At 33.0% G+C, this 25,792-nt stretch overlaps 3 protein-coding genes across 3 annotated transcripts; 2 read left to right on the top strand and 1 right to left on the bottom strand.

Moving 5' to 3' along the window:
- Positions 1–5,545: 5,545 nt before the first annotated feature.
- On the top strand, positions 5,546–7,173 carry LOC25489558 (protein JINGUBANG). Its single transcript, XM_013605582.3, has one exon. It carries the CDS (start codon positions 5,590–5,592, stop codon positions 6,832–6,834), a length of 1,245 nt encoding a protein of 414 aa, XP_013461036.1. The 5' UTR covers positions 5,546–5,589; the 3' UTR covers positions 6,835–7,173.
- A 5,762-nt stretch (positions 7,174–12,935) lies between these two features.
- LOC25489557 (30S ribosomal protein S9, mitochondrial) lies at positions 12,936–16,818 on the bottom strand. The gene is made up of 4 exons (XM_013605581.3): positions 15,968–16,818; positions 15,305–15,742; positions 13,536–13,616; positions 12,936–13,397 (listed from the first exon to the last, which is right to left on the bottom strand). The coding sequence occupies exons 1-4, from the start codon at positions 16,572–16,574 to the stop codon at positions 13,306–13,308; spliced, it is 1,218 nt and encodes a 405-aa protein (XP_013461035.1). The 5' UTR covers positions 16,575–16,818; the 3' UTR covers positions 12,936–13,305.
- A 6,420-nt stretch (positions 16,819–23,238) lies between these two features.
- Positions 23,239–25,676, top strand: LOC25489555 (U-box domain-containing protein 38). Its single transcript, XM_013605579.3, has one exon. It carries the CDS (start codon positions 23,664–23,666, stop codon positions 25,251–25,253), a length of 1,590 nt encoding a protein of 529 aa, XP_013461033.1. The 5' UTR covers positions 23,239–23,663; the 3' UTR covers positions 25,254–25,676.
- Positions 25,677–25,792: the final 116 nt, after the last annotated feature.

The following is a 25,792-nucleotide window of genomic DNA, read 5'->3' as shown; positions in this document are numbered from 1 at the left end:
CAAAAATACCACATTAGCGATTTAATTGATAACATATTTTCATTCCTTCATCTTTCAAAAAAAATATTTTCATTCCTTCAAAAAAAAAACATATTTTCACAATTATTTACGTGGTAGATTATAATTGAATATATGTGAATAAACATTTTTTTGTCCTTGATAAAAAAAAAAATATCTTTATCAAGAGTAAAAATACTCTTTATATGTGGGTTCTCGATTATCATTAGCAATTTGAGTTCTTGATCATTTCGATATTTTATCGATTCAATCTTTGTGGTCCTTAATAAGAAATTCTTACCGGATAAGAATTTGTCTACGGCAACATGAAGAGCATTAAGAGCTAATTGGAGAATTCATAAAAAAAAAAAAAAAAAAGATCTAATTGGAGAAGTATAGCACCATCTAAGGTGCAAACCCTTACCAACTCGAGGGAATCTATAGCAAAGAGGGTGAGTATTTGTGATGGTAGGGTCGTAGATTGTGTGTGGTGTCCAGAGATTTTGGAGGTGGAGGACCATTTGTTTTGTATTTATAAATTTTCCGGCTTGATGTGATACCTTATTTTCAAATGGATGGGAGGGGTGTGATTTTCCCGGGACTATTACCTCTCTTTTGGACACCTTTGCTTCCTCCTCGTCAAGTAACAAGCATCCGAAAGGTTTAATGCTAATATAGCACACAACCATTTGGAAGATACAGGAGGCAAGAAACAATAATATTTCTTTGAAAATTGAAACCAATAGTAGAAGATATATTAGATGATATTAAAGTCACCTCGTGGAGATGGCTTCTACCTCAAAAAAGGAGGGTATGTGCATTTGTTATGAATGTTTTTCAAATCCTCTTCTTGGTTCTCTATTTTAAATAATTATGTGTGTAACTTGTTAGGTTAGGTAACTCTTATGCTTCTCATCGCTTGGTGGATCATGTATCAATCGTACTTTTTCTCTAATAAATCATTTTGCAGTTCAAATAATAAATACAAGTAAATAATTTTTAAAAAAAATACCGTAATTTATTGGCATACTACGTTGCACAAGCATTATAGTTAAACTATACGGTATGTATGTTGTCTTAGCCAAATATATATGAGAGAGAGATTATTAGTGGACTGAAAAAGAAAGAGAAAACACACAAGAATAAAAGGTAAATATAAAAAATTGAAGAGCAAAATGAATATGGTAAAATAAAATACACAAATGCAATATTATTATGGTCTTTCAAAAAAAAAAAGATAAATTTTGTATCATGCATAATATTGCATTCATTATTGTATCAATAATTCTTACAATTAAATTAAATAAAATATTATGTGACTATCGATCAAATTATAGAAACTAAGCTTATGCAACTATTGTATCAATAATTCTCACAATTAAATATGTTTTTGGTCCCTATAAATATGTCAACATTTCATTTTAGTCCCTTTAAAAACTTTCTTCAACTTTTAGTCCCCAAAAATTCTCCATCTTCACTTTTAGTCCCTCCTTTAAAGTAAACTCATATTTAAAATTCATATTTTTTAATAAATTTTTGCAAAAAAATTCATAATATTATAAGAATCTCTCCCAAAAAAAAAAAATAGAATTTTATAACAAAACATGAATTTAATATGAATTTTTATATTTTTGGAGGTTAAAAATTCATATTTAATTTATGTTTTGTTAAAAAAATCTATTTTGTTTTTGGGAAAGATTTTTACAATATTTTACACATTTCTACACAATTTCATTAAAAATACAAAAATTAACTTAAAAATAGGGACCAAAAGTAGTGATTGAAAATTTTATATGGACTAAAAAAAATTTATATTGAAAATTTCATACTGTACTCTTGAAGGAAAATTTTGGAGAGACTAAAACGAAAAGTTGGTATATTTATAAGGATTGAAAATATATTTAACCCGTTAAATTAAATTAAATAGTATGTGATTATTGATCAAATTATAGAAAGTAGGCTCATGCATGATGCAAGAGTAATCTATTTGTTTATGTTTATGTTAGACAAAAACAGTATATACCTTTTGTTCAAAAATAGTGCTCCCCCTTTATCAAGAGTACAGTATGGAATGCAATACTGGAAGACATAAGAAAACAAATGACTCGAATTGTCATCCGTTACTGGTGGTGCCGCTACTAGATCCTAATCCTTATGTTGCTACCACTCTTTTTGCAACCCAATAATATACATTGCCTAATAATCTACACCATTAAGCTAAGACTTGTAATTTTATATTTTATGAGGAAAGCTAAGGACATTTTTCTTTTGGTAGAAGAAAGTTAAAACTTTTTAGATAAATATCCTCCACCAAATCTAGATGGCCATTTAAATTATTCCTTTTAACTTTTAGTTTAATGCTTTTAAAGTACAATTGCATTTGATTAGAAATACCTAATTTTAGGCTGATATGTTTTACTTTCTCTTAATTCTTAGTATAATAAATTAATTTCTCACTCCTTTTGAACACATGAACCCCAGAAACCTTACAAGACTCAAAAGTTTATCAAAATTTTCATGGGTTTGTGCCAACTTACATGCCAGTCCAGATAAATACCGGCAACAAAGACCCATAAGTTCCTATCCATGGCCTAACTATACAATTATTATTTTTCCTTTTCGACTTTTAGGTGCACGGATGACCCTAATTTATGCTTCTTCTTTTTTTTCTTCGTGTTTTTGTTAAATAATTTGATGGTTAGAAATTCACCTTTTTAAAAAGAATAAGTGGGGTGTTCGGATATCGAACCCAACCCCCTACATATATTATGTATTGTCTCTAACAAGTGGGAGCTAAGCTCATAGAGATTATACTTCTTCCTTTCGCCTGATCCTAAGAATTGCTCGCCTTTACCTTGTATTATTTCCTATAGGATAGGATATCACAGTTACTTCTATCAATAATGGGATTAAGGCACTTTAGTCTTTAGCAAGGCTTTGCTTAAATAAAACTCACCAGTTTTAAACTTTTTTTTTCTTTCGCATCGGTTTCCGACCCACCAAAAGTGGGCGACTAATCCAGCTCATGCGTAGAGGCATGCGCACTGGCCAAGTGTTGTTCCCCCTGGGAATCGAACCCGATATTCTCCGGGTACGTCCTTGGAAGGAGCTCTTTGCCACTGGAGCCCAAACAACTTGGTTACCAGTTTTAAACTTTAAAGTATTAATATATACGCACTTTTTTTTAACAAGATTTTATTTTTGGTTACATTTTTTAACAAGATTAAATGTGTATTAATATATACACTTGTTTATAAGATTTTTTATGTCAGCCTGATTTCTAAAGTATGAGTTGGTTTTATGCATGGCCTGAATAATAAATTTCTTTTCCTTCATATGCTATGGAGTTATATATAATACCTTTAAAAAAAGTAACTAAAATGCATATGCATTGTTTTCTCAAAAAAAAATCTAACATGATTAAATGTGATTTTGATTTATTTATTTTTTGGTTACAAAATGTGATTTTGTTTGAATTGGTTCATTCAGCTTTTATTAACATATAATTATATATTATATTTTTAAAAGAATATATTATATTATGTTAAATAACACAAATATATACAATGTACAATGTACCAAAAATTAATGTTATGAATAACAAACCTCAATTATATTAATTTGAACATATGAAATGTAGTAAAGAATAATACTAACTCCGTTCCTTTTTAATTGTCATTTTTTGACATTTTACACAAATCAAGACAATCAACAATTGTTACTACTTTTGATGCAATAAGTTATACTTTTATTATAATGACCTTGTTCATTTAACATCTCATTTCATATATTTATCTCTCCGCAATAAATAACTAAAGATAATATTGGTAAAACAACATTTAAGGTTGTATTGAACTTTGAAAATGACAATTAAATAGAAAAAAAAAAATTCTTAAAAAAAGACACTTAAAAAGAAAGAGAGTGAGTATTCATTAAACTAATGAGTAATCTTTAATGTCCCGAGCAAATGCATAGCAAATATCTTGAGAATGGTTTTCATTGGTCGGTCAAACCTCAAAAGTTTTCCATGAAAAGTGGAAGTTTAAGCTTTCCCTTAATTTCATTGAAAAGAAACACGTCGGCATTCGTAAAAATTCACTAGCAATGCCAATGCTCTAACCTAATAAGTAAGTGTTATTAAAATAAACTAAAAATCAACAAATACGAGATTAACACAATATCTCATAGTTAAAAATTTGTACCCAAAAAATAAGAGTTAAAATTTAAAAGAGCTCTGCCATACGTCACCAACATACTCAACACGAAATTTGACCAAATTGTTTTTAAAACTGACCATGCATAGGTATATAAAGTTGTGGTAAATGACTAGGTGATAAAAAGATAAAAGAAATGTTAACGAGTGTTAGACATTTTTAAATGATAATTTTTTTATGAAACATTCGTTAACAATACTAAAAGATAATTATTAACTTAAAGGCAGCACATTTTCCTTCAAAAAAAACTTAAGGAAGCACATTTTTTACCTTTGCTTTACATTTTCTTCGTAGCAATCAACATTGTTCAATTTATATTGCTGTTGGATTCAATTTGGTCCTATATTGGAACACCAATCAACAATTTAATCTTGTTTGAGCGATTTTTACAAAAGAACATACCGATATAATTATGCTAACATCACATGTTCTACTACATTCTTCTCAACACGGTACTTCTAATTGGTTTTGGATTTTAAATGAGTCTCGTTAAGTTTATGTGGACTTATGTGATTTAGTGAGATCCGATTGTGATATGTCTGGTAGAGACGGGTGGAAGCAACTGTAACGATGCGGTGGCGATGAAGTGTTCGCGGTGGAACGGAGGGTGTTTGCAGACACGTTAGCACTCCAACGCTCAAGTCAGTAGGAAATGAGATTGAATGTACAAAAATGTGTGGGAAATGAATCGTACCTTGAGGGTGACGCTAAGTCTCCCTTATATAGAGGAATGAGGCGCTAACAGATCCCGTGAAATATGGCACCTTATCAGCGGTCGTTAGAGGCCACGTGTACGATGTAGGGTGCACGGGGTCATGCTTCAGTGAGGTGGTGTGTACCAAAGTTATTATGCTAACTATGGTGGCGTGTCTTAATCCGAAGGACTCTTTGTCCATGTGTCAGTGTTGGATTGGCTTTCTAACCGATCTAGAACATTTTGAATATCAACTTATTAGAAAGAGTGTCAAAAAGTTTATGTCTTAATACTACGATCCTTTTTAGAAATGGACTCTAATTTTTATTGAAAAGAGGTCAAGTTAATTTAGAGTTCCGATTAAAAGATAAGTAAAGAAAGATGATTCATAGTCTATAAAGTACGGATACATATATCAAACACGACATTGACAGAGACACACTAATATTGGTAATAATTTAAAAAATTTACTTGAGTGTATAATTATAAGTGTCTATGCTTCATAATGGATAAAAGAGTATTTTCAAACTATTTGTCTTTCATTATCAATGAATAGGATAATTTCATGTTTGAATATGAATGCACTATATAATAACATATCCACCTTCCATTGATATATATAATATTAATCCATTTCGCTTTCTTCCACACCATTTTCAATTCATTACCTTACAAATGTGAATCATGGAATATCACTATGACAGTGGCTCTTCCTCATCTCACTCCAACCACTACCTTCAACCTCAACAATTAGGCTCAACCTCCCTCACTTCACAACGCAGCCTCCTCTCAGTTCCTTCCCTCAACCCTCGTCACAATCCCCACATCAACCACACTTCCCACCTCATCACAACCCTCAAATCCCACAATAACAACTCTTCCTACACATCCTCTCTCACTCTCTTCGGCAAATTCCTCCTCACCGGTTCATCCGACAGAGAAATCACAACATGGAACAGAACCACCTATGAAGAAGACACAACAACCAACAATAAAGTAATAGCAGGAAAAGGTGCTGTTAAATCCTTAGTAATTCAATCAAACAAAAACACCCTTTTCAGTGCTCATCAAGACCGTAAAATCCGTGTCTGGAAACTAACCAACGACCAAACAAAATACACTCATGTAGCAACACTTCCAACACTTGGTGACCGTGCATCCAAAATCTTAATCCCAAAAAACCATGTCCAAATTCGTAGACACAAAAAATGCACGTGGGTTCATCATGTGGACACTGTTTCTTCACTTGCTCTGTCTAAAGATGGAAAGTTTTTGTACTCTGTTTCATGGGACAGAACAATCAAAATCTGGAGAACTAAAGATTTCACTTGTTTGGAATCAATAACCAACGCACACGATGATGCTATAAACGCGGTTGTTGTTTCTTATGATGGAACTTTCTACAGTGGATCAGCTGATAAAAGAATCAAAGTGTGGAAAAATCTTCAAGGTGATGATCATAACAAAAAGAAACACAAACATTCTCTTGTTGATACCTTGGAGAAACATAATTCTGGAATCAATGCTTTGGTTTTGAGCAGTGATGAATCTATTCTGTATTCTGGTGCTTGTGATAGATCAATATTGGTATGGGAGAAAGAAGATGGCGACAACGACGACGAAAATGGAAAAATGGTTCTGGTTGGTGCATTAAGAGGACATAAAAATTCAATATTGTGTTTAGCTGTTGTGTGGGATTTTGTGTGTAGTGGTTCAGCTGATAAAACCATAAGAATTTGGAGAGGTGTTGGTAGAGATTATTGTTGTTTATCTATTTTGGAAGGGCATCAAGGTTCAGTTAAGTGTTTAACTGCAGTAGTTGAACATTGTGATGATAACTCTGAATCAGAAGAACCATCTTTTCTAGTTTATAGTGGTAGTTTGGACTGTGACATTAAGGTTTGGCAGATTTTTGTTCCTGCTATCTAAATTCTACCATGGTTAATTCTTCTTCAATTTGTATTGGAGGAAGGACAGACACTCTTCAGATTAGGTGTGTCTCAGTGTCAGACATATGTCTTATCCGACACTTGTAATTACACTGAATTATGTAACATTTTTAAATTATTAAATGTGTCGACATATCAGTGTCCGTGTCGTGTCCTTTGGTTATTTATAAGTTGAATTTTAATTTTTCATGGCCTTTTAATTGAGTGATTTAATAATTAAAATTATGTTTGTAACTGGGATGGTTGTGTCACTAACTCTCCCATAATAGTATTCGTGTATGACTTTACAAGCTAGTAGTAATCTTCATTGTTGACCAAAGTTGTTTGAGTGTGAATATAAATATAAATATTATAACTTAACATTTCAATTAAGAAATTTGATTTGACAGAATTTGACTTTTTTAATATCATTGATTTGTTAAGAGAATTAAAAAATATATTTCATTAATTTTGTAATTTATTATACATGTTTATTTGCTAAATTACTAATTATTTTAGTCAACTTATATATTTATATTACCTTTTAATGTACGTACACTTGTGACTGTAGAAGAGACAGAACTTTGTTGAGCTGCTGATTCTTCACCCCACATGGTTAGTGGTTTCTTGGAAGAGTAGTGTATTGAGCATGTTAGGCAGGACATTTGTAGTAAACTTTGCATGATCATAATTAAAGTGACATACAATTCTTTGCTTTGTGTGTTTCATGGGAGCAAGAATGGAATAACCATCAATCTTTTTTCAATGTTACTTCCCTCCTCTAATCCATCACACACTCAACTCAAGCACATAGGGTTGTCTAATGTCTACTTTGAGCAAATCTTTATAATCCCTCTATTTTGAAATATAAATAAGGTTTAAATATGTTTTTCCTGATGATAAATATATTAAAAAAAATATTAATTTCCCTAAAAAAATTGTCGTTTAGTTAATTAAAAAATTGTATCGTCATTTTTTGTTCTACTTTTAAATCAACTCATGTGTAACTCTCGTATTTTTAAATGAAATTTTTTATGACCATATAGAATGTTATAAAAATCTCAACAACAAAAAAAATCATATTTTATTAATAAATTATAAATTTTTTTCTAGAGAGATTTTTATAATATTTTAAACATTTCTGCAAAATTTTATTCAAAAATATGAAGAATACACATGACCTGACTTAAAAGTATGACCTAAAAGTGATGATAGTAAAAAATTTATGGACTAAAAATTGAAGAAATTTTTAAGCGGTACTAATATGAGAAGTTGGCATATTTATAGGGACAAAAAATATATTTAACCCTATAAATAAGATTCTTTTTACAAATTCATTGAATAATTTATTTATAATATAGATAAATACATCGATTATTTAATGAAATTGAACAAAATGGATTGTATTTAAGATCTAGGAGTATAGTCTTTCTATTCATTGAAACTTTATATTACTTTCAAGAAAAAACTATTTTAGAAGTGAGATTACGGGGCACGCTAACAAATTTATGATTTTGGTATTAGATCAAGGTCATTATTTTTTCCACTCTATATGGTTTTCGCGCACGCTATTCGTATTCTAAAATTCGAAATGTTTCAACGTGTTTGTAAGATTTTATGCAGTAAACAGTCTTAAATCAATAAGTTAATAATGTTTTTTTAACAAAAGAGGGCAAAGCCCAAACGGGGTCGGCTCATGGCTTGGAGTACCGCTCATCTCCCATCTATTTTTGCTCATCCCCGTCAAAATAGCCGAGCGTGAGTTAACTCACACAGGTGTATTCTCAGTGTGAGTTAACTCACGCATGTGTCACAATTTAACTGTGATTAGATTAGGCGTTTACTTTTTCCATCCTATAGCATTCTCGTGCACCCTATTTTATTTCTAAATTACCCTTTGTTTGGATTTTAGACTCTGAACCAAGTTTGGATTCTAAAATCTAAATGTGTTAAAAAAATTGAAGGTCTACATGACTAAGCCATCCTTGACAAAAATATGGTGAAACAACTTTCGGATTATACAAACTGAATTTTATTTATATATTTTGGAATTTATAATCCGAAATATCCCCTTTTAAAAAAGTGGGAAAAATATCGAATTGTACAATCCAAAATGTTTGAATATATAAGGTTCATCCGAAACCTAGCAAAAGTTCACCACCTTTATCACTAAACATTCCCTACATCCTCCAAAAACACACCATTTTGGACGAAAAAGTGATTTGGGGTAGCAATCTGGTCATCAAGGGGCGTTTACTACATCATTTTTGTCTGAATGCAAAGGTAATGTTTATATAAAACCTCCCTCATTTGATTTCTAAGCGTTTTCCTTTTGATCACGTCAATGAATCTGTGCTGGCACTATTCGGATTTTTAAACCCGAAATCAACAAGGTGATCCGGATTCTATAATCCGAAAACCACCAGTACATAAACTGGTTGTATTTTCTGACCATGCTTTCACATTGTTTGAGTAATAGATGTTCTCGTTGATGCTTTCAATGAATTGCCACCTAAGATTGAACCTCCTATTATGTTACCGGTTGTTGCACTTGAAGTTATAGATAGAACCTCCTATTTTATAAACGAAGTTAAAATAGTTTATAAACAACACATACTTTTTTATCCATCTAAACGGTTTTTTTATAAAGGATCATATTATGGGGATCATACAAGAACAAAGAAGACAATACTTTGAAAATGGTTTACCTTGGACTTGAGGCAGAATGAAAAGCTCCTTAGTTGAGGCTTTATGTATGAAATAACATAAAGTTTTGGTTTTTAAAACCTCTCTTTCAAATATTTTTTACGTTTTAGTAAGCTCAAATTCTATAGAACTTTTTGAAAAATACATACATCACATAGAAACACTCAAAAATATTTATTATTTACTTTTTTAATATGTATACTTTCTCGTTATATAAGAACGTAATATAAAATTATCAAATAAAAATATAATTTTTTTTAAATCACTAAAATATAAAACAAACATTCTAACTTAAGTTAATGTCAAATGTCTAATCTTTCAAAAGAAAAAACTTAAGTTAATGTCAAATATCAATCTATGTTCAATTAATTCGAGCATCTAAATAATTTTTCTCTATTAAGTGGAGAAGAAGCTGAGGTGTTAGGTAGCAGTCATTTTTCCAATGCTTCCGTTTCTAATGTAGATAACTTTGCTAGTAGAATACTCCTTCTTATGTGATAAACATCACATTGACTTTGAAAGTACTAAACAGACACGAGAGATGCATTTCTAACCCAAAAAAAGTACATAAGACAGAAATGTAAGCTGGCTAACCTCGGTTTGAAAATATTTCAAACCATGACATCACAAACTCACCTCATTAAACCAGTGAAAATCCATGCATGGCCTACTATATATCTTTGTGCAACTTTTTGTGAAGGAATTTATCTACGCGTGTCTCACTTGAGCCATAAAATGATTAGTAAAACATTTCATGCTTACATAATAATGTTTTTGCAAAGGCACACGTTTGTGTGCGTGTCAACACTTTATGAGTATGCTAATGTTTACATTTAAAAATAACTAGTTAGCCGATATCGACATATAATAGACAATAAAGAATTAAGATAACCAAGTTGGGGAAATGTAGTTCTTTCTCAAGTCTATTGATGAGGACATGAGTCACGAGGATCGCCGCAGGCAGAGTCCAAGCTCGGTAAGAATGGATAATGAGGCTTAAAACTCATGCTCCATGTTTTAGTGTCACAAATGGTTGGGGTTCATGGGAAGGTTGTGGACTAAAGACCTTATCAACGAATAATATAGTAAAGAATGAAGCTGCCAACCAAGCTTAACCCTCGATAAGAAAAACTAACTCACTACCGCAAAATTAATCGAGTGGGGTCAGACGACATTGTTGTTGTAGGCCACTTTATTTTGTCCAATACCAATATATTTGCTTATAAATAACTATTCTATACATTGTGAAAAAATCCAATTAAATACAAAACTATTTTTGATATTTTATCTTTTTATCAATATGTCTTTGTTTTACTTTTTATGCATTTCATAGTCTAGGAGCAAAAACCAAACAATTGTACTTAACTCTCTACTGAAGCATTTAAGAAACCCGCAGTTCAAGGCAGAGTTTCTTTCCTAGCGCTAATTGCTTGAAGAAAAAGGGAGTCACAATTGAGGATTTCAACCGGTTCATAATAAAATTATTGATCCATCAACAAATTTGGCACGTCTTATGAAACAATATAACCTTTACCATTGAAAAAATTAATTCTCCAGGTCAAAATGGTATTTGGCATATGCACTTGAGGTCTAGAAAAAGTCTTAGTGGTATTGATTAACCGTCATTATCAACAACTAGAAGGTCATGCCAATATAGACCAAATGAACTTTCGCAAACGGTAGCATTGCCAACGTTTGTGGCTCCACCTAACGTTTCTAAGTACAACCAATTGATACACCTGAAACTTCAGTTATAATGACAATGTCTTTCATTTGTCATAGAGGTGCATACATTGTTAAACTCGTGATTCACAATGAGGTTCAATATGTAAAAGTTCCATAGCTTACGTGAATTTTCATCTTAAATTGATTAGAATATGACTTAGAGATGCACATGGTACATGTAAGTCCAAATCGTAAGGGAAATAAGATTGCTGTGGTTGGTGCTTATAAAACACATGGTTGACGAAGAAGAGAGTAATATTATCTTGCCAAGATATATTACAGATATGTAGGCTCACTCACAACTCCTCCTTGCACTGAAGGTGTCATGTGCAAAATTGATAACAATCTTCATGTGGAATATTGATAAGAAAATATGAATTGTGACGAACAAAATCATTCAAACATAGTTCAGAACTTAATTAATTTGGTTTATCAACCAACTGAGTTGAAGTTGACCTAAAGATTGAGTTCGTAAATTACGTGAGTTGAACTTAAACTATATTAATTCACGGGCTGACTAAAGTTGAGTATCAAACCGAACTTATCTTATCTAGTCAAGCCAAATCAAGTTTGAATCATTTAACTCATTTTCAGCCCTAGTTACTTCTTTTACCTTTCGAAAATTCTTCATTTTTTCTTCTAACTACCCTAAATGCAATTTTGTTTTCCCCAATTATTATGGGAGTATTTTTCGTTGATTTGGAATTTCCAACAACCCTGTTGATTCAGATATTCAAAAGCACAAGTGGATCTTTCGAGGCAGGCAGTGCATTATGTAAGTAACTCAACAATGTGGAGTGCATGATGTAAGTAAGTACCTCAACAATGTGCATTTATTCAATGTAAACTTCCAAATTTCATAAGATCGAAGATGCAGATTTACTATTTTAGCTGTGGTTAAATTTGCAGCATGCAGAGATGAATGCAAGGCCAAGGCAGCCACATAACAACCAAGGCATACACCTACACAAATACTTCCTATTCAAACAAAGCAGCACAACAAAGAATTAAATTCTGAGTTTACTCTTACAGCACAGCACGTGATGAGGATGATTATTATGTGTTGAAATTGTTGTCATTAATAATACGCAAATGTTAACTTGTGCCCTCAAGGGCATATGTTAACAAACTCATTATAGAAATATACTTATCAAAATTAAAATATTATGTTTCTCAATACAAAGTTGCTCCTTTTAGATTCCTTAACATGTGCCCTTAAGGTATAAGTTAAAATGACCCTTAATAATATTTACACCATAATGATTTGTGGTTGTAACTAGGCAGAATTAAATCGACTGTTTATTTTATGAAGAATACTAACCATTGCCCTTGGGCAATTGGATAAGGGGATAAAAATAGAAATATAACATTGGAAAATGATGAAAAGTGATAAATTTAACTTTTTAAAAGTTAAAATGTTATTGAAATCAATGCAAACATGCTACTTTTGGTTTCCTTAAGCATTGCCCTAATGGTTAACAAGACCCTTATTTTACTTTTATTCTAATGATATGTTCATGTAACGAGGCGGATAATTAGATTAAGGGATTTGATCGACAAAATTGGAATCCTAAATAAGAATTTGATTAGGGGCCAAACATATATATGAGGAAATGTGGTTAGTGCCTCAAGATTTATGTAATGATGGCTCCTTTTATTTAACTAAAAAGATAACATGAATTGTTCCCAATTGAAACATAAATAGTACAAGTATACCAAAAACAAATAATAACTACACAAAAATAAGCAGAATGGATATAACATATCCCTAATACAACAGACCAATTTTCCATTATATAATATTCATTATGTAGTTAGGACTAATATAAGAAATTGCAACTAGTAGCTCTCTCCAAAAAGCGTGAATGACTCATCATAACACAAATCTAAGGTGAACAAAATCTTCTATCATTAGTGTCCTTGAAATTCAAACATTGATTAACATCACATGTGATGCAGTACAAAGATCAATGAAGTTTAAAAAATTATTGAGGATTGCAAAATTCCAAACAAAAAATGCCATCCAGAAAATGATACTCTTTTAACGCTTGACCCATTGAAAACTTTTTCTTGCTTTGGCCTTTCCAGGTTTTTTCCTTTCTACTACTCTTGAATCCCTCGTCAGGAAGCCGACTGATCAATTTTGAGGACAAAATAGTTTAGTGATTCATCAATGCGGAAGCACATATACAACATAGCCACAAGTAAAAGATTAACATGAAAAAAGGTATAGAAAAACAAATCAGTATAAAAAGACAGATAAGTTCATACCACTTCTAAGTGCAGGCCGCAAATCTGGTTCCCAACTTTGCAAAGCCCTGCTAACACCCAAACGTATAGCTCCAACTTGCCCTATTGTCATGAAACAGGTATCGTGGATTAAGATAATACAAAGGGAAAAATGAATTGGAATTAAACTTTCGAACTTTGACAGTTTATCATCAGATCAGCATTTTTTCCAATTTCTGTTATGCACGCTTACTTTATTGTTTGATTGTTGGTGGAAGTTGGATATAAGTGTGTATTTGGAGAATTATTAAAGTTAAAACATTTAAATGTCAAAATTAGAGAGGCAGAACATTTTATCCCTAAATAAAACCAAAAAATGTCAAGGAAATTAAAATACAACAGCCTTGTAGAGTTCATATTTTTCAAATCAGAGAACACTGTAGCAAACACAAAACAGAGGAAAATCCAGTTCATAAATATTTTCTCCCTTATATCTTGCATTTACATGCACAGTCTTCCTGATCAAAATAAAAGAAAGCTCAAGATTCATGAATGATATCGCAAAGGCATATTCTAACATGACAAATACAGGTTTCATTAGTTCAGTTTTATTATGCCTCATTTACTTCAATTGTTTTAGATTTTCATTTTTAAAATAAAAGCAGGCCAAACTGATCATGCCACATGAAGAAAAGTAGCTCACTTATTCTTGCAAACATCACAATGAGCATCCATATGAAAAAAGAAAGAGATAAAGGAAATGAGTAAAAAGTCGTTTCATTATTTCCAAACTACAACAATTATTCACGACCAATTATGGGGTAGAAAAATGAAAGTTCAGCATATGGTAGTTCATAGAAGACTATTTTTACTCATAAATCTAAATGAAAACAGGACACAGTTCTTCAAAGTAAACGGGTCCTTAGTTCTTAAAAAGTACTGAATCAAAACTTAAAAACAATTTTGAAAGCAGAAAAGACCAAGAGATGCATTTGGATCATTTATATCTAAAACTAGTTTTTTTGTTGGTTACATCTAAACTAGTTTTAAAAGCGATAAGACATAAACATGTTCACATTTCTTGCACCATATAAATGCTTAATAAGTTAATAACCAGTAACCCATCTCTGCCCCGTTACCCTGCCTATAGTCTCTAACTCTAACCCAACTCCCCATCTCCTCTGTTTTTCTTATTCATTGGAGAAAAACACATCAGACATAGATGCTTCTAATTCTCACTAATTAAAAACTTGCTTTTTGTTCCAATCTCTTAAGCAAATACCTGTCTGCTGTATGCTTGGAAAGACTTATTCCAACCACTGAATCTACACATACATGATCTTTTCTCAATAATCTCAACACTACTTTAAGCGTCAAACATGCATGCCATTTTGTACTGTATCATGCACGGAATATGCCTGAAGAGTGGCATGCACTATGTTACATGCAGACAGCATACCGTATACTCTACAGTCGCCATACCCTAAACCAGTGTTGTTAAATAGGGGTTATAGCGCCACAATGTAGCAGAATTTGAAAAAATCACTATTGTTCTCCCATACACTATTTAGTACAAAACATTGTCAAATTGCGGCTATTGCACCGCTATAACACTGTTGAGTAGCGGCATTTAAACAAATCACTATTTCATGCAATCCACGATTGACAACACTGCCCCAAACTCTAATTACCAATGTAGGCATTCATCATGAGGAAAAAAAAAAAATCAATATGATAGAAATTTATGCTAATGATAGGACTTCAGGAAACATAAACAAAAGTAAATAAAACTTAAAAGTCATTAACCATACCTGAAACACCACCACCTTTCACGGTACAATTAACATCCCAGAGCCCCAATGTCTTTGTCTCAGAGAAAGGTCTAAGGAGAGTAGCACGATGATCGAGCATAGGGAAATAGACGTCAAACTCTTTATCGTTGACCATAAATTTACCGTTACCAGGCTGAACCCACACACGTGCTATACTGCATTTTCTCCTTCCGGTTCCATAGGCACGTCCCTTATCATCTACTTGTCTCACTCTAGCTTTGGCCGCTTCTTCTTGCTTTAGACGCTCCATTTCACCTCTGGTGGATATGCCAGTATTCCTCTCATAGCGCATTTGCTCTATTTCACTAAGAGGTGGCAACCCATCAACATCTTTAAGATCTTTCAACGCGATCAAACTCTCAAGCATTTCGTCGGTGATTCCAGAAGCAGCAATCAAGTCACCAAAAGCTTTCGTTCCTGTAGTCACAATACAGCAAAAACATGAAATCACTCACAGTGACAGTAATTCAGTTTCATTCAATAAACCACAACACCTTTCAATTCCATTCAAGTTCAACTTTCACATTCAAATTATATCTAAAAAAATATTCAACTGTACATCAATTCGGTACACGCCAAACCTTCAACAATGTTTAAAACTAGCAAATAACAAACTAACAACAAAAGGGATTTAAACCAAACCTTCAAGAACAGCAATGAGCTCTTTCTCTTCCTTCTCAAGCTTCTGAACTTCCTCTTGACTCGGACCCTCAACAACATTAAGCTCCCCAACATCCTGTTCCTTACTCACATCATCATCCTCTTTGAAACCAAAAACATCACCGGTATCTTCTTTCAAATTCCAAGGTTCATCAACATTATCTGCTCCAACACCAATATGGTCACCAAAATCACCACTTCCACTATCTTTCACCTCAGTTTCCTTATCAATTCCTTTAAACAAAGCATCTTCATCTTCATTATCAATACCCTTTTCTTCCAAATACCATTTTTGTTCATCATCAACTTCCTTCCTAACTCTCTCCCCTCCTTCACCATCATTCATCCCATCAAGATTTCCACTTTCTTCGTCGAACAATTTATTAAATTTTTCCTCGGCTTCTCCGAAATCCTTCCATACACTCAACGGATCTTTGTTGTTATTGTTGTTGTTGTTGCTGGAGTAGGGTTTTGGGAAAACGGTGAAATGGGGATTGATTGGGGAATTAGGGAAATTAGGGTTTTTGGATGGAAGAGAGAGAAAGCGAAGAATGTGAGAGGGTTTTTTGGGAATTAAACGAGAAAGCATGGTGAAAAAACTCGCTATGATTTGAAGTTAGAAACTATAGTTTATTCATTCACTCATGCCTTTTCGTTATGATAGTGAGAAATAACTGTTGCCGGAAAGAAAGCTGACGGCAACGAAGGCGGCGGCGATTGAAGGTAAGAAGCTGAAGTGACCTAAACTTCACTAGTTAGTAGCTCATTCCGATCGGGGACTTCTGCACAAATGCTTAATTTCTCGATTTTTTTTTTGCTCAAATTTTTTTTTTTAAATCGGTTTGAGACTAATTGAATTTTATTTTCATTTTTGGAAGAAATATTGTTTTTTCTTATTCGAGGTAGTCGAGGTTTGAACTCCGACCTTTCATTCCATATTCCTCAAAAAAATAAAAACAATTAGCTTCGACCTTACGTATATCATGCAATGTCCTACAAACTGAGTTAAGTTGATAAAAATCTAATTTTAATATTTATTAAATTATACTACTTCTGATTTAATTAAAGGATTAAATATGTTATTGGTCCTTACATTTTACCCTCCTTTGACAAATGGTCCTTATATTTCGATAAATATTTTTAAAATTCCTATATTTTTTCTCAGTTAGCACAAATAGTCCCTGCCGTCAAATTATGCCCAATCACCAAACGGATTGATGATGTGGGGGATTTTTTTTTTGTTGATACAGTTTTTTAATGGATTGGGCCCAATGGGATGGATATTATGACCCGACCCATGAATCTAACCCATTTCATTGGGGATTCTGATTCAAATCCCTAAATTCCTGAAACTGTTCTTCTTCCTGCTCGCATCTCTCTTATTTCCCAATCTCTAAAAATTCCAAATTTCTATCTTCTTCCCCCTTCCTCCTTTTCAATCTCTCCCTTCACCAGAGGCCGAAAATATAAGTGTGGTGTTGTTCCAAACCCTTTTCATTCCTCAGTTTTCTGTTCCTCCTCCATCTCCACAACGATGTTGTTTTCAGCTGCGAAAACATTTCTGTATTCAACGGCGGTGGTGGTGGTTGTTGTTGGACAGCCGCTATGGAAGGAAGGAAGGAATATAATAATTGTTGTTTGTTGGACCAGCTGCGACAACATTGTTATTTGTTGTTTGGGTCGAAATTTGGCTTTAGAATTGGCGGTGTTGGTGGTTGTTTATTGGAAGGAAAGAAGTAGCATAATCTGGGTCGATCTGGTGAAGCAGTAGAAACAAAGGTTTGTGAGTGTTTGTTATTTTTAGAAGGGAAAGGTGAAGAAAAAAAGGGTTTATGCTTATGAAAGTAGCATAATCTGGTGAAATGTTATGCATGAAAAAGTTGTTGTTGGAGGTGTTTGTGAGGGTAGTGGTGATATGAGCCACTAGTGTTTCGATGAAGGGAGTTTGTGAAAATTTAGTGTTCTAAGATGTAGAGTTTCCAATTTCTTCTTTTTTGGTTTTAATTTTGTTTTTGTGTTAATTAATTAAATTAACTACAAATTAACACAATTATTTTATTAATTTACATTAATTTAATGTGTGGGACCCATTACTGCCACATATACATCCATGTGTATCTGATTTTTGCCACATCATAAAAAAACTGGGGTCCAGCATCTGCCACGTCAGCCTTCCGTTAGAAAATTGACACCAGGGACCATTTGTGCTAACGGATGAAAAATGTAGGGATTTTAAAAACATTTATTGAAATGTAAGGATTATTTGTCAGAGAATGATAAAATGTAGGGACCAAAAACATATTTAACCCTAAATTAAAAGAAGAAAAATAGTTTTGATACATTCATCGTTATCATAAATGTAAAGTAAAATATATTGAATAGAGAGTGATGAAAGTAGTACTCCCTCCCTCTCAAATTACAAGTCGCTTTGGAAAAAAATATTGTCCTAAAATTATAAGTCGCTTTACATTACAAATAAAATATTGATGTTACTTCTTCTATTATACCTTTAATTATTTATGTTTTGTTTCTTTGAAAAAAGTAATTAATATTGCATTTGAAAAGTGTGTTAGTTTCCTTTGTTAAGGATATCGTGACACCCCACGGTCGGCTCTCAACTTCCTTCTTCACGATATGATCCGTTGACAAGATTTTTGGTACACAACTCTCCCACAAACGTGTTTCCTCTCTTGTTACACTTTTGCATTTAGTGGCGCTATAAACATGGAGCATATTTTTCAGCATCATTATCTAGTCCTACTAAGTTTTAACTCAATTTAAGATCCTCAAGATTCACCTTCCATTGACTAGGAGGTTTACCCACCTAACCCTAATTGTCTTTCTCCCAATGTCGACTAAGAGGATAATTATTTTTAGGTGTAAGCAAATGCTCCCTTGTGTTGCATTATCAATTAGTCTTTGCGCGATGAGATCATGCAACATATATAAATTAAATGGATGTTTGTGAACAATGTCATCACTACTACTTAAAAGCATGGAATTAGCTGTTAAAACCTTTTATTCGACTTAAAGTAGGTAAGTCATTAATATTTGTGCTAATTCACTTGCCGCAATGATAACCTTATCTTATAAACTAATTAAACAATAATAAATGATATTTGTACAATCATTTTTTGACAACTTTTATGATAACTTTTTCTTTCATATTTTTATTATATTTTTATTTTCTCTCTATTGCTTTGATTTTTGTGTCAATACCTCATTTTCTTTATAAATTCATTGTTGTCCTAAAAATTGTCATTAAAATGCTTGTTGAAATAACACAACACTTAAGCAATAGTCATTCTCATTCATAATCATCAAATCACCTTTCTATTATAAATATCCTCAATCGAGATTCCTCTTTTCACTATGTTACTTATTTTGATCTTTCTATAAACTCCTCTCAATTCAAATCTCTTGATCCTTTCTGAGAAAAAAATGGCTTCATCTTCTCTCTCCAATGTGTGAGAATGCTACTCTTTATCCCTACACATGCTACTCTCTCTCCAAAGCTTTATTTTTTGAATGGTGGATCCAGATCTTCCACTTTCTTGTGAATGGTTCATTAATGAGAAAACAACGAAGAAATTCAAGTTGCAACCTCCCGACTCAAGATTACCTCATTTGGCTTATTCAGGTTGAAGCTTTCATGAACGAAACTTGGAAAGAAATAAGGTCTTTATGAAATGATTATGCTCTCAAAGGTGGATATAAGCATCCAAATGGATCACATATTTGCCCTCGTATCCTTTTGGTCAATGCATGATAATGATTTTATTTCTCCTTCGGGGATAATTGATTGCTCCTACCCCTTGATGTGGTTGTCATCCTTGATGCGATAGTCCCAACTATTTTATTCTATTAAAATTTAAAAGTATAATTAAAAGAAAACACTAATTTCAATTCTTAAAAAAAAAAAAAAAAAAATTGCAATGATATATTTCAATTTTGTTTAGGGACCAATACCCAACCACACCATGTTTGCAAGATTGTATGCATGGTTGGAGTAACAAGTGTGGAGTCAGCTTTTGGTAGTTCAACATTTAATGTCTTCATGCTTGTTGGTCTAAACAGGATTATATGAACATATTTGGGCGGAGCTATAATAAATTTCAGGTGTAGCTCAATTATAGCTATAATTTCAGGTGTAGCTATAATTTTAAATTTATGGTTATAGTATTTATTTACTTCTGGAATGATTAGTGGTGTGGCCAGCAACCTTTAAATTTAAAATTTCCTCATGTATATAGACTTGCATCAAATAGAAATGCTAAGGTGGCTAGCCTGCGGTATTCGAATGAAAACAAGTGTGTTTGGAAACAGGATGGAATAGAGTTTTGGTCTTTTGGAAGTTGCTCAAGAGAATTCCATTGCAGAACAAAGCTACTACAAGTAGAGTGAAATTATGGCATAGAGGAGTAATAAAGGGTGTGCATTAACAAAAGAAAAAGGCTAGATAACGCAAATTCCAATCTCGCAAATGCATCGCGACCTTTATTCCACTCAAGCCACTTTTTGTTGACTGCCGCCTTTTACCATTCAACAATTCAACATGGTTAGCCTTCTCAAATAGATGGATCTATATCGACTATTATTGTGTTGTGTCTTCGCAATGTTAGCATGGTTATTTTGTAATTGGTTATGAGTATCCCTTTTAATCACTATAATAAATTTTGTTTATTAAAAAAACATTTTTGTGTTATATAAGTATTGCAAAAACACAATAATATTGAATTTCCTTGGATACAGAAAAAGGTATGCTTAGTCAACTTTCATCAGAATTTCAAAGACATGTTTCTACGCAATAGATCTTTGCCAATATAATGATTTATAATTTATGTAATGTAACTGCATATTTAAAATAAAAATAAAAAAAGATGAGGGCAGATTTAATCTTATAGAGATTAAAACTTTACTAAAGCTAGCACTAGAACAAAGATCAGTCACGCATGCAAAATTTGTGACTAATGCTATGCTTATCTTTTCATTATAAAATAAATTAAACGATGACAATCAAAACCAATTTGGTTACTACATTTATGCACTAATAAAAGTTTATAATCGTCCAAAATTTTGGTGCATCAATATGTATAAATGGCATTTTACGTATCTACATACATGCATATATTGATATCTTCAAAGTGTACAAGCAAATAGTTGCTCTTTCCGCCGCACTTCCCAACTTTATTGAAAGCCCTGCTAGTTATTTTTATGCAAAGCATACAATGAGAGTAACAGATACGATAGTAACATACACCATATATTATTTATTGTTTTAAAATAAGATGTGTTTCTGGAGGTGTATAACATAACCACTACATATCTATACGTGCTTTTTAACCTCAAGTGGATTTTAGAGGAAAGTGAATATTTAATTGAAGATCGATCGAGAGGTAGATTTAATAAATGTGTTCATCAAAAATCGAATACTTCACTTAGACGATCCACAATGCAGCATCTTATTTGAATGTTTAAATGAGTTTCGACTGTACACGTCATTCGTTTTATAATTAATACGTAATAAGCATCCAATCTCTCCAACCAAGCACCTCAAAATAATTATTAATTGGATCCCAACAATAACTCTATATCATTATATTTTAACAATAATTTTTATACTCCTTCGTAATTATATAATTTTAAAATATTGAAATATTTTAATTATAAATTATTAAGAAAATAACATTTTTTTTAAGGAGTGATTGAATACAAGAAATGTCAACTAAAATTTCCAACACTATGCTACAAAAAAATTCAAATTCAACTATTTTTTTTTTAAATCAAATTCAACTATTATTTACAACTATTATATAAATATTTTTTAATATCAAAATACTACAATAATTAAATATATAAAAAAATAGAATTAATTGTATATGTGAGACCCATGAGTAATAGGAGAGAGAGGGTGCCTCTGCAAGCACCCACCTTCATAAGCACCATAATCATTGGTGTCACAAAGAGGGTGCCTGTTTACAATGGTGCTTAATAGGGGAAGATCTCTCTATTGTAGATGGTCTTAAGGAAAGTTTATTAACCACTTGAATTCAATCACTTAAATATTACATATTTATATGTTACTCTTATACCAAAAGACATTATATATAAATTTAACCGTTTTCATGTAAGCTAGAAGTTGTTTATATAAGCTCGTGATTTTAGAAATTGACAATATCTATAAATTGTAACACAACAATTGATATCGTTCAATTGTTCACTTTTGTTCTTTGAAGTCTGGATACGGATGCGGGTACGATACGATATCGATACACTGATACGAGATTTTTTTTAAATTTAGGATACGATACGCTAACAAAAAAATTTATACTAAAATTTACATGTATGTAAAATACTTGAAGAAAATAAGCATTGACTACCCTTCATTATTATGTGTATGTAAAGTTATCTTGTAAACCATATTATATTTTCATTTGTTTGGATATCGAGAGAAGCATTCAACACAAATTTTATCCAATGTTGATTAATTGAACCACCTCTCTCGTGACCTTCATTTAAGTGATTCATCGAGAAACAATTATACTTATGCATATCTAAAATTGAATCGTATATATCTCTACTGAATTTCTATATTGTCTCACTTTTTTACACTTCATCTTTTCTATGATACATGTATCTAGGAAGTATCTTATAAGTATCATTGTGTATCTATAAAGTATAAGATAAAATATTTTTTAAAAATTAAAATAATTAATTCCGATACTTCGTAAGTACGTATCTGTGGAGTATCGGTTTCCGATATCTTATATTCATATTGTATCATCAATAAAAGTAAGTTATTTCTTTTATATTTCTATGATTGGTACCAACTTCTATCACGATAATGCAGAGAATGCGTCTTAAATAACTTAAATAGTAAAACTAACTGTTAATTGTTTGTCTTTAATATATTTTGAGTTAAGTATAAGGAAAAAAATAAAGTTCAAGGAGTATTTTGCACATAAGTGCAAACTTCATGGAGTGTTTGCAAAATGTCATGATTAACAAAAGAATTTGACGGAAAGAGTAACTTGTTCAACGTTGTACAGTTTTAAAAGATAATCTAAATTTTATTAATGTGAGAGAGTAATCGACAAAACTTACAATTTTTTACTCAATTGACGGGATGATAAGTGAATAAAATAAAAAAAATAAAAAACGAAAAACAAGGAAGCAGCGACGTATATGAGTATTGACTTATGAGAGTTGTGGTTATCACGAGAGACAGTATATTAGCTGTCAAAAAATAAAGAGAAATAAAAACGTTGAAAGTTTCAGAAACAGCCTCCTCGAAAAAGCACGAAACAACATGAATAGAAGAAAAGTAAACAAGGCCAACAACAAAAGTGGGAACATTAAAATCCAAAAGTAACCTCATCCCATCCTCTCTTCCAGCCCCAAACGTGCCACTGTCAATAATTTTGTTCTGTTTCCATTTTCTACCTTCAATACTCATTCAACTCACGAACACTCTCTATCAGTTTCATCTTCTTCTCACACACACACGCAAGAAGTTAAATACCCAGTCTCACTCTTACCCTACACGTGCAACTACAACGACAATTTCAACCACAACACAATCTCACATGCTATGTTATGCTTCTTATTATATTCCTGATTCCTATGTCCTAACCAAAACACTATCAACAACAACAGCTTCATAAGTTAAAAAACAGTCATGGGTGGCAATGGAAAACACAGGTGGAAAATTTCCTTCCATCGTTCTTCTTCTCAATCCAAACAACAACCTCCTAAAGAGTTTCTATGTCCCATTACCGGTTCATTAATGTCCGACCCGGTCGTAGTCTCTTCGGGTCAAACGTTCGAACGTCTCTCCGTTCAAGTCTGTACCGATTTAAACTTCACTCCAGTCCTGCAAAACGGAACCCGACCCGATTTCTCAACAGTCATCACCAATCTCGCCATCAAAACTACCATCATAAACTGGTGCGATAAAACCCGTACTGTACACCCACCCGCGCCAGATTACTCCACCGTGGAGAATATTGTTAGGGAAAAAATGACGGCAGCGACGGCGGAGAAAGAGGATCTTATTAGGGTTTCTGAAAAGGAACTGTTAAACGCGGTGGCGGAGAATCCTCCGGTGATATTCTCACACGCCGTGACGGAGTTAGGTACACGTGGCAACCATTTCAACTCGGGATCTTCTTCAGAAGAATCGGTTATCATCGCAGCGAGTCCTGGAACGCCTTTACCTTTCACTCTTCGTCCAACGTGTTTCTCACCTTCTTCATCTTCATCGTTTGAGATCGAAGTTCAAAACCCTAACGTTCCTGTTTCGGAAGAAGAAGAAACTTTACTGAAGAAGCTGAAGAGTAAAGAGGTTTTTGAACAAGAACAAGGTTTAGTTTCGCTTAGGAGTATTACGAGGAACAGAGAAGAAGCTAGGGTTTCGTTATGCACGCCGCGGATTTTATCGTCGATTCGTTCGTTGATTGATTCGCGTTACGTTGTTGTTCAGGTCAACGCTGTTGCTTCGTTGGTCAACCTTTCGTTGGAGAAATCGAACAAGATGAGAATTGTGCGGTCAGGATTTGTTCCTTTTCTGATTGATGTGTTGAAAGGGGGGTTCAGTGAATCGCAGGAACATGCTGCGGGTGCGTTGTTTAGTTTGGCTTTGGATGATGATAATAAGATGGCAATTGGTGTTCTTGGTGCTTTGCAGCCGTTGATGCACGCGCTGAGGTCGGAGTCTGAGCGAACGAGGCATGATTCAGCGCTTGCGCTGTATCATTTAACGCTGGTTCAGAGTAATAGAGTTAAGATGGTTAAACTTGGGGTGGTTCCGACGTTGCTTTCGATGGTGATGACCGGGACAATGGCGAGTAGGGTTTTGTTGATTTTGTGTAATCTGGCAATGTGTGTGGAGGGAAGGACTGCAATGCTGGATGCCAATGCAGTGGATTGTTTGGTGAGTTTGTTGAGGGGGAGTGAGCTGGACTCCGAGGCGACAAGGGAGAATTGTGTGGCGGCGTTGTATGCATTGAGTCATGGGAGTTTGAGATTTAAAGGGTTGGCGAAGGAAGCGAATGCTGTGGAGGTTTTGAGGGTGATTGAGGAGACAGGGACAGATAGGGCAAGGGAGAAGGCTAAAAGGGTGTTGGAGAAGATGAGGGGTTTTGGAGATGGTGATGATGAAGATGGTTCTGAGTTTGATAGTCTTTTTGAATCGAGTGGGTTGACTCGAACGAGGTATCGGGTTGCAGGAGGTAGGAACAATAACCTTGTCAACTCAACTACATTTTAGGTTTCTCATTTGGATTTCCCCATTTATTTTTTCAATAGTTTAAATTTGCTGGTTTAGGGTCTGTAGGAAAATGAATGCATTGTTATTTGATGAAATGAAATGTGTAATTAGAAAGGGGATTGAAGAGGAGGATAGTTCTGAAATGTGAACTAGTTTATTGGTGTTGTAAATCATGGAAGTGGCCATTTCAAGCTTTCTATTCTGCTAGCTTATGTGGATCAATTTAGTCTATAATCAGGGTTTAGGACTTAAGTGAATGGTTGTTTGTAACCTATTTGTGTGTACATATAATTATACTGCATTATTTACTCTTGGTTCACAAAAAAAAAAAAAACACAGCAATGTGTAGGCTATGATTGGTGACTTCGTGTTTGTGTCTTGGTTCCTTTGTTATACTGAAGGAATAACAGTTTACTTTGTTAAGGTTCTTTGTAATCCCAGCTTTCTTTGAAAATTAAAATGCTAATAACTCGAGATTATGCAGGCAAATTCGCAGTAATTTTCCTCGAGGCATTCTATTCTTTAACATAATGTAAAAC

The sequence above is a fragment of the Medicago truncatula genome, chromosome 3 (genome assembly GCF_003473485.1).
Source record: "Medicago truncatula cultivar Jemalong A17 chromosome 3, MtrunA17r5.0-ANR, whole genome shotgun sequence".
NCBI classification, from domain to species: Eukaryota; Viridiplantae; Streptophyta; class Magnoliopsida; order Fabales; family Fabaceae; genus Medicago; species Medicago truncatula.
This window is presented reverse-complemented; position numbering and strand designations above follow the sequence as displayed.